Source organism: Balaenoptera ricei, chromosome 18, assembly GCF_028023285.1.
Source record: "Balaenoptera ricei isolate mBalRic1 chromosome 18, mBalRic1.hap2, whole genome shotgun sequence".
Lineage (NCBI taxonomy): Eukaryota > Metazoa > Chordata > Mammalia > Artiodactyla > Balaenopteridae > Balaenoptera > Balaenoptera ricei.
Genome location: NC_082656.1, coordinates 69817028 through 69831123, shown reverse-complemented (window position 1 = coordinate 69831123; position 14096 = coordinate 69817028). Strand labels below are relative to the sequence as shown.

General features: G+C 38.2%; 1 protein-coding gene across 1 annotated transcript in view; it reads left to right on the top strand.

The window, feature by feature from the left end:
* UGGT2 (UDP-glucose glycoprotein glucosyltransferase 2) overlaps positions 1-12377 on the top strand; it is a 180089-nt gene extending 167712 nt beyond the window's left edge. Inside the window, exons 38-39 of the mRNA XM_059902510.1 lie at positions 3341-3467; positions 12207-12377. Of these exons, the coding sequence (XP_059758493.1) occupies positions 3341-3467; positions 12207-12229 (150 nt within the window). The 3' untranslated portion in view covers positions 12230-12377. The remainder of the gene's footprint in view (positions 1-3340; positions 3468-12206) is intronic.
* The last annotated feature ends 1719 nt before the right edge of the window (positions 12378-14096 follow it).

The window sequence follows — 14096 nt, the reverse complement described above, 5'->3', positions numbered from 1 at the left end:
TAGAAGAGGAAGGATGGGTGACATAAATTTTGGTGGACAACATCGTCTCTCCCACAGAAACATGTAAAATAAAAATGGAAGAACATGCTATTTTTGGTCATCTTCTTGGGGAAAAAGTTAACAAGAAAAATCCAAGGAAATGGCCTAATGGAGAGGAAAAAGCATGATTCCTGGTATTGAAGGTGAGGATGAGAGTGTCTGTGAATGTCATGACACTGTCTCAACTCCCTTTCAATCAGGGTTTCTCAGCTGGGGCATTATTTTCACCTGGGACCAACTAATTCCTTGTTGTGGAGGCGGACCTGTGCGCCATACAGGAGGGTGTTTAGCAGCGTCCCTGGCCTCCACCCACTAGGTGGCCGTAGCCCCCCCTGCGAGGGGGGGCTACTGAGCCCGCGAGCCACAACTACTGAAGCCTGCGCGTCTAGAGCCTTTGCTCCACAACAAGAGAAACCACTGCAGTGAGAAGCCCACGCACCGCAACAAAAACCCAACGCAGCCATAAATAAATAAATAAGACAACAGGCTCATGGTTCATAACTTAGCTCTCCCATAAGGCATGAAGGATGAAGGGGAAAGCAAGTTGGGGCAACTATAAGAAAACGCCATGTAGAAGTGAGCTTCAGGACACATTCTTTGGTAGTGCTTCGTGAAGAGCAGACAGGATGCTTGTGTAACTTTGTGAAGTTTATGCTCCTCCCTTAGTCTTTCCTGTCTCAGTCAATGGCATCTCCATTCTTTACGTTGCTCAAGCCAAAGACACTAGGATCATATTTGATGCCTCTCTTTTCTCACAATTCACATCCAGCCCACGAGCAAGTCTTGTTGGCGGTACCTTCAAATACATCCAGAGTCAGAACCTTCTTAAACGCCTCCTCTACTTTTTGCCTTTTAACCTTGATTTAATTTCCCAAGAAACTCTATAATAGGACCAACTGCTAATTAAAATTGATCAAATATTAGAAGAACTGTGGAGATGATCTTGTTTTAATTTCGTCCTTTGCAGATGAAAAAAACTAAGATTCTGCCACTGCCCACGCCCCTGCCACCACACACACACACAGTTTAGTGACTAGGTCTTACTACTAGTAAGTTTGGACCGTCCAAGCCTTACTACCAGTAGGCGTGGACCGTCCAAGCCTTACTACCAGTAGGCGTGGACCGTCCAAGCCTTACTACCAGTAGGCGTGGACCGTCCAAGCCTTACTGCCAGTAGGCGTGGACCGTCCAAGCCTTACTGCCAGTAGGCGTGGACCGTCCAAGCCTTACTGCCAGTAGGCGTGGACCGTCCAAGCCTTACTGCCAGTAGGCGTGGACCGTCCAAGCCTTACTGCCAGTAGGCGTGGACTGTCCAAGCCTTACTGCCAGTTAAGTTTGGACCGTCCAAACCTTACTACCAGTAGGCGTGGACCGTCCAAGCCTTACTACCAGTAGGTGTGGACTGTCCAAGCCTTACTACCAGTAGGTGTGGACCATCCAAGCCTTACTGCCAGTTAAGTTTGGACTGTCCAAGCCTTACTACCAGTAGGTGTGGACCGTCCAAGCCTTACTACCAGTAGGTGTGGACCATCCAAGCCTTACTGCCAGTTAAGTTTGGACGGTCCAAGCCTTACTACCAGTAGGTGTGGACCGTCCAAGCCTTACTACCAGTAGGTGTGGACCGTCCAAGCCTTACTACCAGTAGGTGTGGACCGTCCAAGCCTTACTACCAGTAGGTGTGGACCGTCCAAGCCTTACTACCAGTAGGTGTGGACCGTCCAAGCCTTACTACCAGTAGGTGTGGACCGTCCAAGCCTTACTGCCAGTAGGTGTGGACCGTCCAAGCCTTACTACCAGTAGGTGTGGACCATCCAAGCCTTACTACCAGTAGGTGTGGACCGTCCAAGCCTTACTACCAGTAGGTGTGGACTGTCCAAGCCTTACTACCAGTAGGTGTGGACCATCCAAGCCTTACTGCCAGTTAAGTTTGGACTGTCCAAGCCTTACTACCAGTAGGTGTGGACCGTCCAAGCCTTACTACCAGTAGGTGTGGACCATCCAAGCCTTACTGCCAGTTAAGTTTGGACGGTCCAAGCCTTACTACCAGTAGGTGTGGACCGTCCAAGCCTTACTACCAGTAGGTGTGGACCGTCCAAGCCTTACTACCAGTAGGTGTGGACCGTCCAAGCCTTACTACCAGTAGGTGTGGACTGTCCAAGCCTTACTACCAGTAGGTGTGGACCATCCAAGCCTTACTGCCAGTTAAGTTTGGACTGTCCAAGCCTTACTACCAGTAGGTGTGGACCGTCCAAGCCTTACTACCAGTAGGTGTGGACCATCCAAGCCTTACTGCCAGTTAAGTTTGGACGGTCCAAGCCTTACTACCAGTAGGTGTGGACCGTCCAAGCCTTACTACCAGTAGGTGTGGACCGTCCAAGCCTTACTACCAGTAGGTGTGGACCGTCCAAGCCTTACTACCAGTAGGTGTGGACCGTCCAAGCCTTACTACCAGTAGGTGTGGACCGTCCAAGCCTTACTACCAGTAGGTGTGGACCGTCCAAGCCTTACTGCCAGTAGGTGTGGACCGTCCAAGCCTTACTGCCAGTAGGTGTGGACCGTCCAAGCCTTATTGCCAGTAGGTGTGGACCGTCCCAGCCTTACTACTAGTAAAAATTGGAACCATGAGGACTGAGGATCCACGTCCATTGTGTTTCCGCTGTGCCTATTAAGCAGGCTAGTTAAATATTTTTAAGGTGTGGAGATTTATGAGCTACTCTGAATTTCACAACTGTCAGTATTTTGACAAATGAGTTCCAGTTAACTGATTTTTAATATCACAACTGCTAATGAGAACAGAGGCATGTGAAAGAGGATGAATGCTTTTGCCAAAGAAACTCAAGACCTTTCTAAAGGCTGATAAATAGTTTTGTGTATGGAAAACATAAAGTATATAAAACCAGGTTTTAGTCTGAAGAAAAGGCAATCAAATATTTATTAATATAGTCTTCTTTGTTCTTTTACAGGATGGTCATATAATTGGATGTTTTGTGCAAACATTTTACAGAATTGTTTGACAGACTTCTTATGAACCATCAAAAAGTCTTTAAACAATTTTTGTTTAAAGTTCTGATTGAGGTGTTTGCATTAAACACTTACTGCTTACATAAACTATGATTTGTCATTTCACTTGATCCTTTCTCTATTAAACTAATTCCGGTATTTCAAGTACTTAGTACCTAGGGCCCTGCTTTTTATAAAATGCATTTTGTTTGCTCTAGTGACATAGCAGTGTCCTCAAGTATTTCCTTTATGTTTCCTCGAATATGGTTTTTTATTAACAAAGCTTGATTTAAACTTTCAGTGCAATAACCCCAAAACAAAAGAACCTAAACTAAAAGCTGCTGCCAGGATTGTCCCAGAATGGGTGGTGTATGATACTGAGATACGACAACTATTAGATCACCTTGAAAACAAGAAGAAAAATGCAAGTAAGTTATTCTGCAGTGGTGTATGAACCATATGTTGCATTAAGTGAAATTAGAATAGATTACAGACTCAGTTCTTAGTGAAGTTATCAAATGATTAGGTCAGAATTTCTTTACCAAAGTCCGTGACTTGATTACAAATTTCATTTTTATGTGGACTAAGCTCACAAATTTAAAACATGGATAGAGAATCTGTTCCCCCATGGATATGGCTTCAGATCATCGCATAGATAGGCAGTATAGTATTAACCTCCTGACATAAGGTAGAGGTGAAAAAAGTAAAAGAAACCCTTGTCTTTAAGACACACTGAATTTCCTAAATATGAAAATCCAAGCCCTGAAGTTTAATAAAAGCCTTACATAGCTAACTAAAATATTACCTCCTGTCTCCTAAATTAATCTGGTACATGGTATAGGTTTCCCCATGAAAAGTTGGTTCCTGGATCTAGTAGCCTTAGTCATGACTAGAGGGTGATTTGGATTAATCTGTTTCCATTTCTTAGATTTAAAAAACTGAAAAGAAAAAAAAAAAAGTAAAATAAAAAACTGAGGTTACCTTAGCATTTCATCACCCTACATAAATCCTCAACACCAATAAATATGTGTTGAATATTCTTTTAAAGCTGACATAAACTTCTTGATTCCTTCATAATTCCCTTTCCTGGTCAGTGCCTGTCTCTATTGTCCTTTGCTCTTTTTTAAAAGTAGTACTGAGCTTCTGTTGTGTTCCAGTCAGTATGTTAGAGACTTTCACAGGTTAGACTAGTTAATCCTCACAATAATTCTTTCTAGTAGTTCAGAATATAATTCTTATTTTCCTCAGCTTTACTTTTTAGGGAGGCTGAAATGATTATATATAAACTTTCTCATATAAGCATGAAATTGTTTCATCTCGACTCTGTTTTCCTTAACAAAATCAGTGTGTGTTATCTGAGAAGTTCAGTGTTTAAAACACACCCAAGCATTTTTAATAATGTAGTATAAAGGTGCCACTTCAATTCAGAAGAAGAAAGATTATTCTCTGAAGTGGTGTAACTGTTTTCAAAGGGAGAGAAGGAAAGAAGGCAAAAAAGGAGGAAAGAAAGGAAAATTCACATAATTACCTCACAAGCAATTTTAAATGTATAAAACATTGAGATGAAATGTTTCTCTTATCAAATTGGAAAGAGTTAAAGGATTAATAAGACCCAGCATTAGCAAGGGTATTGACAGCTAAGCACTCTCGTACATATAGTAGCTGTATAAATTAAGGAAATTTTATAATATGCATAAAAAATTAAAATATATGCCCTTTGATCCAGCAATTCACAAGAAACATTTAAATGAGAAAAATTATGCCTATATATACATATGTTTGTTACAGCATTGTTTTTAATAATGAAATAGAATCTATCCATCAATAGAGGATCGATTGCATAAACACTGATGTATACAAACAGTGAAATATAATGTAGCCTTTCAAGAGAATTGAGATAGATTTGTGCTGACAGCAAATTTTTAAGTTAGAAAATAGGTTATAGAATATTTATAATGTTATTGACCCATATCTTAATTAAAGAAAAATTGCATGTGTGTGTATATATGTTTTTGTATGGTTATATGTATAAATAACAAGTTTTACAAAAGAGATTTTTGGATTTTTTGCTTAATTTTTAATTACAAATTTAAGACATGTTCATTATAAACATTAAAACCATTGTATATTCTATATACTTCCACACTTGGAAGTATTAATGTACATAATAAAATCAGAAGCCCTCTTTTACTTACTCAAACCCAGAGGCAACCATTTTTTTTATAAATTTTTTATTCTATATTGGAGTATAGCTGATCAACAATGTTGTGATAGTTCAGGTGCACAGCAAAGGGACTCAGCCATACATATACATGTATCCATTCTCCCCCAAACTCCCCTCCCATCCAGGCTGCCACATAACATTGAGCAGAGTCCCTTGTGCTCTACAGTAGGTCCTTGTTGGTTGTCCATTTTAAATGTAGCAGTGTGTACATGTCGATCCCATACTCCCTAAATAAAGGCAACCATTTTTTAAGGCTATGATATATCTTCCTTTATAAAATTTTCATTTCTCTTGTTGTAAATTGTATTACTTTGCTGGGGTTGCTGTAACATAGTACCACAACCTAGGTGGCTTAAGCAAAAGTCATTTTTGTCTCACAGTTCTGGAAGCTAGAAGGCCAAGATCAAAGTGTAGTCAGGGTTATTTCCTTCTGAGGACTGTGAGGGAAGGATCTGTTCCAGGCCTCTCTCCTTGACTTGTAAATGGCTGTCTTCTTCCTATGTCTCTTCACATTGTCTTCCCGCTGTACATGTTTGTGTCCAAATTTCCTTGTCCTCTAACGACACCAGTCATGTTGGAGTAGGGTCCACCCTAATGACCTCATTTTAACTTGAATACCTCTGCATAGACCCTGTCTCCCAATAAGGTCACACTCTGAGGTACTGGAGGTTAGGACTCCAACATATGAATTTTGAGGGGAAAATAATTCAACCCATAACTTGAATGGAATTTGAGAATCGTATCATATGTTTAAGGGCCATTTGTATTTCTTCTGATTTTCAACTGTTCTTGTCCTTTGCCTGTTTTTTTCTGGAGCATTGCTGCCCAACACTGGGAAAAATTAATAATCTTTATTCCACATATTTGTGTTGTCACCTTTAGCATGTGCTAAATTCCTGTATTATGTATGTCTCACTTGGCGCTTTTTTTCCTGTTCCATTGGTCTCTGTCTCTACGTGTATCTACTACACACTACTTTAATCATTGAATGTTTATAGTGTGTTTAAATATCCAGTAGGGCTCATCGCTCTTTGTTGTTGTATTCCTGGGTGTTCTTGTCTGCTTATTTGTCCGTACAAGCTTTAGAGTCAGCTTATCTAGTTCCAAAAAGTTTTCTGTTGTTTTTTCTTTTTCCTTTTGTGGTAGAGGAAGGATTATATTAAATTTATTAGTTAACTTAGAGATTACTGACAACTTCATGAAAACTATTCTATCTAGGAACATGTTGTGTCTTTCTATATGTTCAGGTCCAGTTTTATGTTTGTCAAGAGTTACAACATTTTAACCATATAGGTTTTATACGTATATTTTAAAGCTTACTCCTAGATATTTTATCTTTTGTTACTATTAAAAATGGAATTTTCTCTTCCAGTGTATCTTCTTACTGGTGGTAGCTTGTCCATAGAAGGACTACTATTTTCCTTATATGAATTTTTATTTCCTATGATCATATTGAATTCTCATATTGTTTATAGTAATGTTTCAGTTGATTCTCTTGAGTTTTTCCAGGAATATGTACATCTTACCTGCAACCAAAGATGGTTTTTCCTCTTCCTTTCTAATCCTTTTACCCTCACATTGCTTTTTCTTGTCTAATTGTTTTGGCTTATATATCTAATACAATATTAAATAGCAGTGGTAGTGGTAGGCATCTTTGCTTTTTCTCACATTGCCTAGCCAACCTCCTGTGTTCCCCCTTAAGTAAGATAATAGCTTTGGACTAAAGCTATTTTTTCATGTATTTTTATCACTTTGAGGAAATATCCATTGATTTTTAGTTTAATAAGTGTTTTTATCAAAATGGGTTGTATTTTATCAACTGCTTCTTCAAAAGTAGAGGTTACTATATGATTTTTTTACTTGGATATATTGGTATGATAAACTATATTAATAGATTTTCTAATATTGAATCATTATTCCTAATATTGAATCATCCTTGTATTCCTAGAATAAATTCTACTTGGTCATGACCTATTTTTCCTTTTTTTTCCATTTTTTAAATGAGATACAGTTGACATATAACACTATATTAGCTCCAGGTGTACAACATAATGATTTGATACTTGTAAATATTGCAAAATAATCACCACAATAAGGTTAATTAACATTCATTACCATACATAGTTAAGAAGTTTTTTTCTTGTGATAAGAACTTTTAAGATCTCTCTTAGCAACTTTCAAGTATACTAGACAGTATTATTAACTTCAGTCACTATGCTGTACATTACATCCCTATGACTAATTTATTTTATAACTGGAAGTTGGTACCTTTTAACCCCCTTCACCCATTTCATCCATCCCCCATCCCCACCTCTGACAACCACCAACCTGTTCTCTGTTGCTGTGAGCTTGGTTGATTGCTTTTGTTTTTGTTTTTAGGTTCCACGTAAAAGTGATATCTTATAGCATTTGTCTTTCTTTGTGTGACTTAATTCCCTTAGTGTAATACTCTCAAGGTCCATCCATGGTATCGCATATGACAGGACTTCCTTCTTTTTTATGGCTGAATAATATTTCAGTGTGTGTGTGTGTGTGTGTGTGTGTGTGTGTGTGTGTACCACATTTTCTTTATCCATTCATTTATTGGTGGATGCTTAGGTTGCTTCCATATCTTGGCTATTGTAAATAATGCTGCAGTGAACATGGAAGTACATATATCTTTTTGAATTAGGGTTTTTTTTATTTGTTCAGGTAAATACTCAAAAGTGCAATTGCTGGATCATATGGCAGTTCAATTTTTAATTTTGTGAGGAAGCATCACATTGATTTCCATAGTGGCTGCACCAATTTACATTTCCACCCACAGTGTACAAGGGTTCCCTTTTATCCACATTCCTTGCCAACACTTATGTTATTTTTTGTCTTTTTGATAGTAGACATTCTAACAGGTATGAGGTGATATCTTGTGGTTTTGATTTGCATTTCCCTAATTATTAGTGACATTGGAACCTTTTCATGTACCTGTTGGCTATCTGTATATTTTCTTTAGAAAAATATCTATTCAGATCCTTTGCCCAGTTTTTAATCAGATTGTTTGTTTTTCTACTATTGAGTTTTAGGAGTTCTATATAAATTTTGGATAATAACCCCTTAACAGATATATAATTTACAAATATTTTCTACCCTTCCATAGGTTGCCTTTTTATTTTTTGGTGGTTTCCCTTGCTGTGCAGCTTTTTAATTTGATGTAATCCCATTTATTTACTTTAGCTTTTGTTGCCTTTGCTTTTGATGTCAAATCTAAAAAATCATTGCCTAGACCAGTGTCAGGGAGGTCATCACCTTTGTTTTCTTCGAGGAGTTTTATGGTTTCAGGTCTTCTGTTCAAATTTTTAATCCATTTTGAGTTAATTTTTGTACATGGTGTAAGACAGCAGTCAAGTTGTATTCTTTTGCATGTGGCTGTCCAGTTTTCTCAGCACCATTTATTGAAGAAACTGTCCTTTTCCCATTGCATGTTCTTGGCTCCTTTGTCATAAACTAATATATATATATATATTATATGTTTATATATATATATATGTTTATTTCTGGGCTCCCTCTTCTGTTCCATTGATCTGTTTGTCTCTTTTTATGCCAGTGCCATACTGCTTTGATTACTGTGATATAGCTTGAAATGAGGATGTGTGATGCCTCCATCTTTGTTCTTCTTTCTCAAGATTGCTTTAGCCATTCAGCCTTTTGTGGTTCCATACAAATTTTAGGATTCTGTGTTCTGTATCTGTGAAAAATATCATTGGATTTTGATAGGGATTTTATTGAATCTGTAGATTGCTTTGAATAATATGGACATTTTAATAATATTGATTCTTCAAACCCACAAGCACAGAATATCTTTCCATTTATTTTGTGTCTTCAGTTTCTTTCATCAGTGTCTTACAGTTTTCAGTGTATAGGTCTTTCACCCACTTGGTTAAATATATTTCTCCTTGGTTAAATTGGTCTTAATGCAATTGTAAATGGGATTGTTTCCTTAATTTCTTTTTCTGATACCTAGCTGTTAGTGTATAAAAACACAACAGATTTCTGTACATTGATTTTGTATCCTGCAACTTTACTGACTTTGTTTCCTAGTTCAAAACTTTTGGTGGAGTCTTTTGGTTTTTCTGTATATAGTATCATATATATCATCTGCAAATAGTGACAGTTTTACTTCTTCTCCCATTTGAATGCTTTTTTATTTCTTTTCCTTGCCTAATTGCTCTGGCTAGGACTTTCAATACTATGTTGAATAAGAGGGGTGAGAGTGGACATCCTTGCCTTTTTACTGATCTCAGAGGAAAAGCTCTCTGCTTTGAGTATGATGTTATCTGTGGGTTTGTCATATATGGCCTTTATTATGTTGAGGTATGTTTCATCTGTACCTATTTTGTGGAGAGTTTTTATCATAAACCGATGTTGAATTTTGTCAAACACTTTTTCTGCACCTATTGAGATGATCATATGATATGTATCCTTCATTTTGTTAATGTGGCGTGTCACATTGATTGATTTGTGGATGTTGAACCATCCTTGCATCCCTGGGATAAATCCCACTTGATCATGGTGGATGTTTCTTTCAATGTATTGTTGAATTTGGTTTGCTAATACTTTGTTGAGAATTTTTGCATCTGTGTTCATCAGGGATATTGGCCTGTAATTTAATTTTCTCAGGGTGTCATTGTCTGATTTTGTTATCAGGGTAATACTGGCCTTGTAAAATGAGTTTGGGAGTGTTCCCACCCCTTATAGTTTTTGGAAGAGCTTGAGAAGGATTAGTATTAATTCTTCTTTAAATGTTTAGTAGAATTCACCAGTGAAGCCATCTCATCCTGGGCTTTTGTTTATTGGGAGGTTTTTGATTACTGATTCAGTCTCCTTACTAGTAATTGGTCTGTTCAGATTTTCTGTCTCCTCATGATTCAGTCTTGGTAGATTGTAAGTGTCTAGAGATTTATCCATTTCTTTTTAGTTGTCCAATTTGTTGGCATGTAATTGATCATAGTAGTCTCTTATGATCTTTGTATTTCTGTTTTTAATATTTTATTTTTATATTCCCTAATCTTCCCTCTGTGTTCTGGGAAACTTTTTTACTTTATCTTCAATCCTTCTATTGATCTTTCTTTTTAAGAGGGCAATCACATTTTTTTTTTAACATCTTTATTGGAGTATACTTGCTTTACAATGGTGTGTTAGTTTCTGCTTTATAACAAAGTGAATCAGCTATACATATACATATATCCCCATATCTCCTCCCTCTTGCGTCTCCCTCCCACCCTCCCTATCCCACCCCTCTAGGTGGTCACAAAGCACCGAGCTGATCTCCCTGTGCTATGTGGCTGCTTCTAAGAGGGCAGTCACATTTTAATTTCCAGCAAATCTTTCTTTTCCCTGCTTGTTTTCTTTTAATTTCAATTTGTTCTTGTTCTGTGGCTTTATTGACTTTTCAGATATCTCTGGAAAACATTAATTATAATTATTTTAAGAGTCTCTTTGGTTCTCTTGGTTATCTTTGTTTCCTTTGGTTGAATCATTTGTGTGTTCATCTTGGTCCTTTTTTCTTTTACTGTTGATTATCTTCAAACGCCTGGAGATTCTTGTCTGTTAGTGTACATTTAAGAATAAAAAATGAGATTAATCAGTATACATAGCTGGCTTGAGTTTCCTCTGTGATGGTGTAAATGTGTTTGTTTCTCCAATAGGCTTCTTCCCTGAACGGGGGGGGTTAATTGGTAACTTCAGGTGTATTAGCACGGTGTAGAACTGGCAGGCTTCTCTCTAGATCTGTGGGCCTGGAAGAGAACAAGCCCATCCCACACACCAGCCTGGCCAAACGTCACAAAGAGGGGACTTCACTCAAGAGCATCAATACCTATACAAAAATCTCTCCCTCTCTCTCTCTCTCTCTCTCTCTCTCTCTCGCTTTCTCTCTTTCTTTATCTTTCTCTCAATAAACTGTTCTATTTTTAGCCTTCCACTTTTTATCTTGGAATAAACACCAGGCTGTCAGTTTCTTTCTGCAATGCAGAAGAAGGAATGAGAGTGGAGAGCTGACGTGCACAGATTTTCCATACAGTCCTTCAGTTAATTGCTTCACTGGGTGATGTACTCCCCACCAGTGTTTTCTGTTAGGAGGCTTTCCCAGGCTTCTCTGTTAAGAAAATCAACTCATCATCTCAGCTGTGTATTCTGTTTTCCGCGTGTAGAAATTCGTTGATAACTCTGCCCCAGTGTTGTCTCATGACCACTTCTCCCATTGTCTTTATTGCTATTCCCATTTATATTTCTTATCTTTCCAGTGGAGTTTAGTGGAGAGATATAGTCTGCCATCTTGAATTATGGAACAGGATCCATTTAAACTGTATATTAATTAATTTCTGCCTGAAAATATCATTTTGAATTTTCAGTATTCTTAAATCAGTATGTGACGGCTCAATGATGCAGAAGGTGAAGAAACCATTTTGATCTCTAAGGGTCTTCACTAGTACTGATTCTCACATTTGTATAGTATTTGTGTCTGTGTTTGAATGCTCTGTCCTCGCATCTTAGACGAGGACCATATATGTCTTCTGCTTTTTGTTGTTCCATTACATTAATAACAGGATACTTTGTACGTGGTGAGTAATCTGTTAGTACTGTTCAAGGCCTCTATTGCCAGGCAGGGTGCTAGGTCCTGAAGATAACAAAGATAAATAAGGTATGGTCCTTGTTCTCATAGACTCATGGGAACTTGCTTCTAGGTGGGTAAAGAGGCAAGTAGTTATGATACAATGTAATAGATCCCATAACATACAAAGAGCTATTCTTAGGGCACATAATGAAGCAAGTAGGTACTAAACTAACAAACAAGAGGATCCTCAGGGAGCACCTATGCTTTTTATTATATTAATTCATAGCTCAGTCAGGTTTACGCTAATGTGATGTTTGAGATTTCAGGAGCTAAATAAACTCTCCTCCCCTACAGTTTTGACACATGATGAACTCTAGCACAGGCCTGTGTAAGAAGATGAGGAAGTATGACAAGAAATCTGCCACCTGCTGGGGAAATGTGGAACTACTGCTAAGACTTTTGAAAGTTTCATTAAGGATCAGTGACATATTCTTCAATTTAAATTATATTATTTAAAAATACATGTGTTTAATGTATTGAATAAGTTTAAGTTATATAAGAAATGACCATTGAGTATTTAAAACTAGATTGTTCCTCTTTCCTGATTGCTTAAAACACTGTGTTTTCACCAGTTAAAGTGATAATTTTGCCAGATAACCAAGTAGAAGAACATATCTGACTAGCTGGTCCTCATGGGGAATTAGCAAACCATCTACATGTTTGGATATTCCAGCTCTATGTGCATCCATATTTCTTCATTCAAAAGATGCTTTTAAATTAGAGAAATCTATTTTGTGTTTTTTCTTCTGAGAAAGAAGAAGGACTCATGGTTATTTCCCAATAATTTTTTTTTAAAGTAAGCCCATTTATACCTTAACTGTTGTTTTAAAATGGAAGTAGTGTCACACTGTAATTACTTATTTTGTTTATCTTAAACCATATGATGTTTTAATCCTATGCAGTATTTGTATTTTTTTAATGTTTCTAATTTTTATTTCATAAAATGATATTCATGGGCTTATGGGGTATATATGTATTCTTTTTAAAAAAGAACTGGCTAGTTTTATAGAAACTTAGTTAAGAGTGTAAACAGTTTGTTTTCCTGTTTTATATTAATAATAGATGAATAGGAATAGTAAATGTTCAAAAACTATCCAACTATTCTAGAATCATAGGATCTTGGGACTGGAGAAGACCTCAGTGTCATCTGGACCCTGTCCCCTGAAGAAGCTGATTGAATAGGGCTGACTGAGGTGAGCGTGGGAAATCATGATTGTCTAAGAAGCTCTCCAGATGACTCCAGTGATAAGTGAGGTTTGAGGAACAGCCCCCCTTACCAGGCCCTGCCAGGTGGACCCTCAAGCCATCTTGGAACCTTCCAGGGCCCCATGGAACTGTCTGCCTCTGGAGACTGGCTGGTCCATCTTTGGACAACTCCGTACACAGTTCCACACTGAGCCCGAAGCTGTCTACTGGCAGTCTCTACTCTTGCTCCTTTGAGCTCTTCTGAACGAATCTAATCCTTCTCTATTGGATGGCACAGCCCACAGAGTATTTGAAAATCACTACTTTGCCCCCAGCAGCTTCATTCTTCCTAATAAGAGATCACAAGACCTCTCCTTCTCCCTGTAACCTTCCCTTTGTTACTTGTTTGGGTTTGTCTGTGAGAAAATGGAGTGCTCCAGGTGTGGCCTGGGGTGGAAGTAGATTATTCCTGTGGGTTCCAAGGGTGCTGTCGAAGGCTTGAGTGGTAACTCGGCCTGGGGTGAAGACCCCAGTTCCATGGGGTCTCCGGCTCACTCCTCTTTGGAGTCGGGGCTTGGTGAGAGGTAAGAGACTCTGTAAGCTTCTAGCTTAGGCCAGATGCTCCAACCCAGCTACCTCCGGTCTGCTTGTGGTGCTTTAGGCAGAAGCCCCAGCTGACTGTGAGATGGTACTTCACTAGGTAATGGCACCTGATTTCCACACTTATTACTAACTACCATCTCCAATATGCTAGATTCTGTACTTCATAGAATATAAGCTAAAATTGCAGAATAATGTACTTTGTAGCTTGTGATTTGAATGGCTAAATTTACATGTCTCATTTCCAGATGAATGATACCTTATATCTAAAAATCCAGACTTATAAATATTTCTTTGCAGGGAGATTCTTTTATAAAATGGCTAATGTTTACGTCAAGTGCACGTAGAGCGCAGCGCCATACAGAGCTCTCCCCTCCTCGGGGACGCGCTAGGGGAACT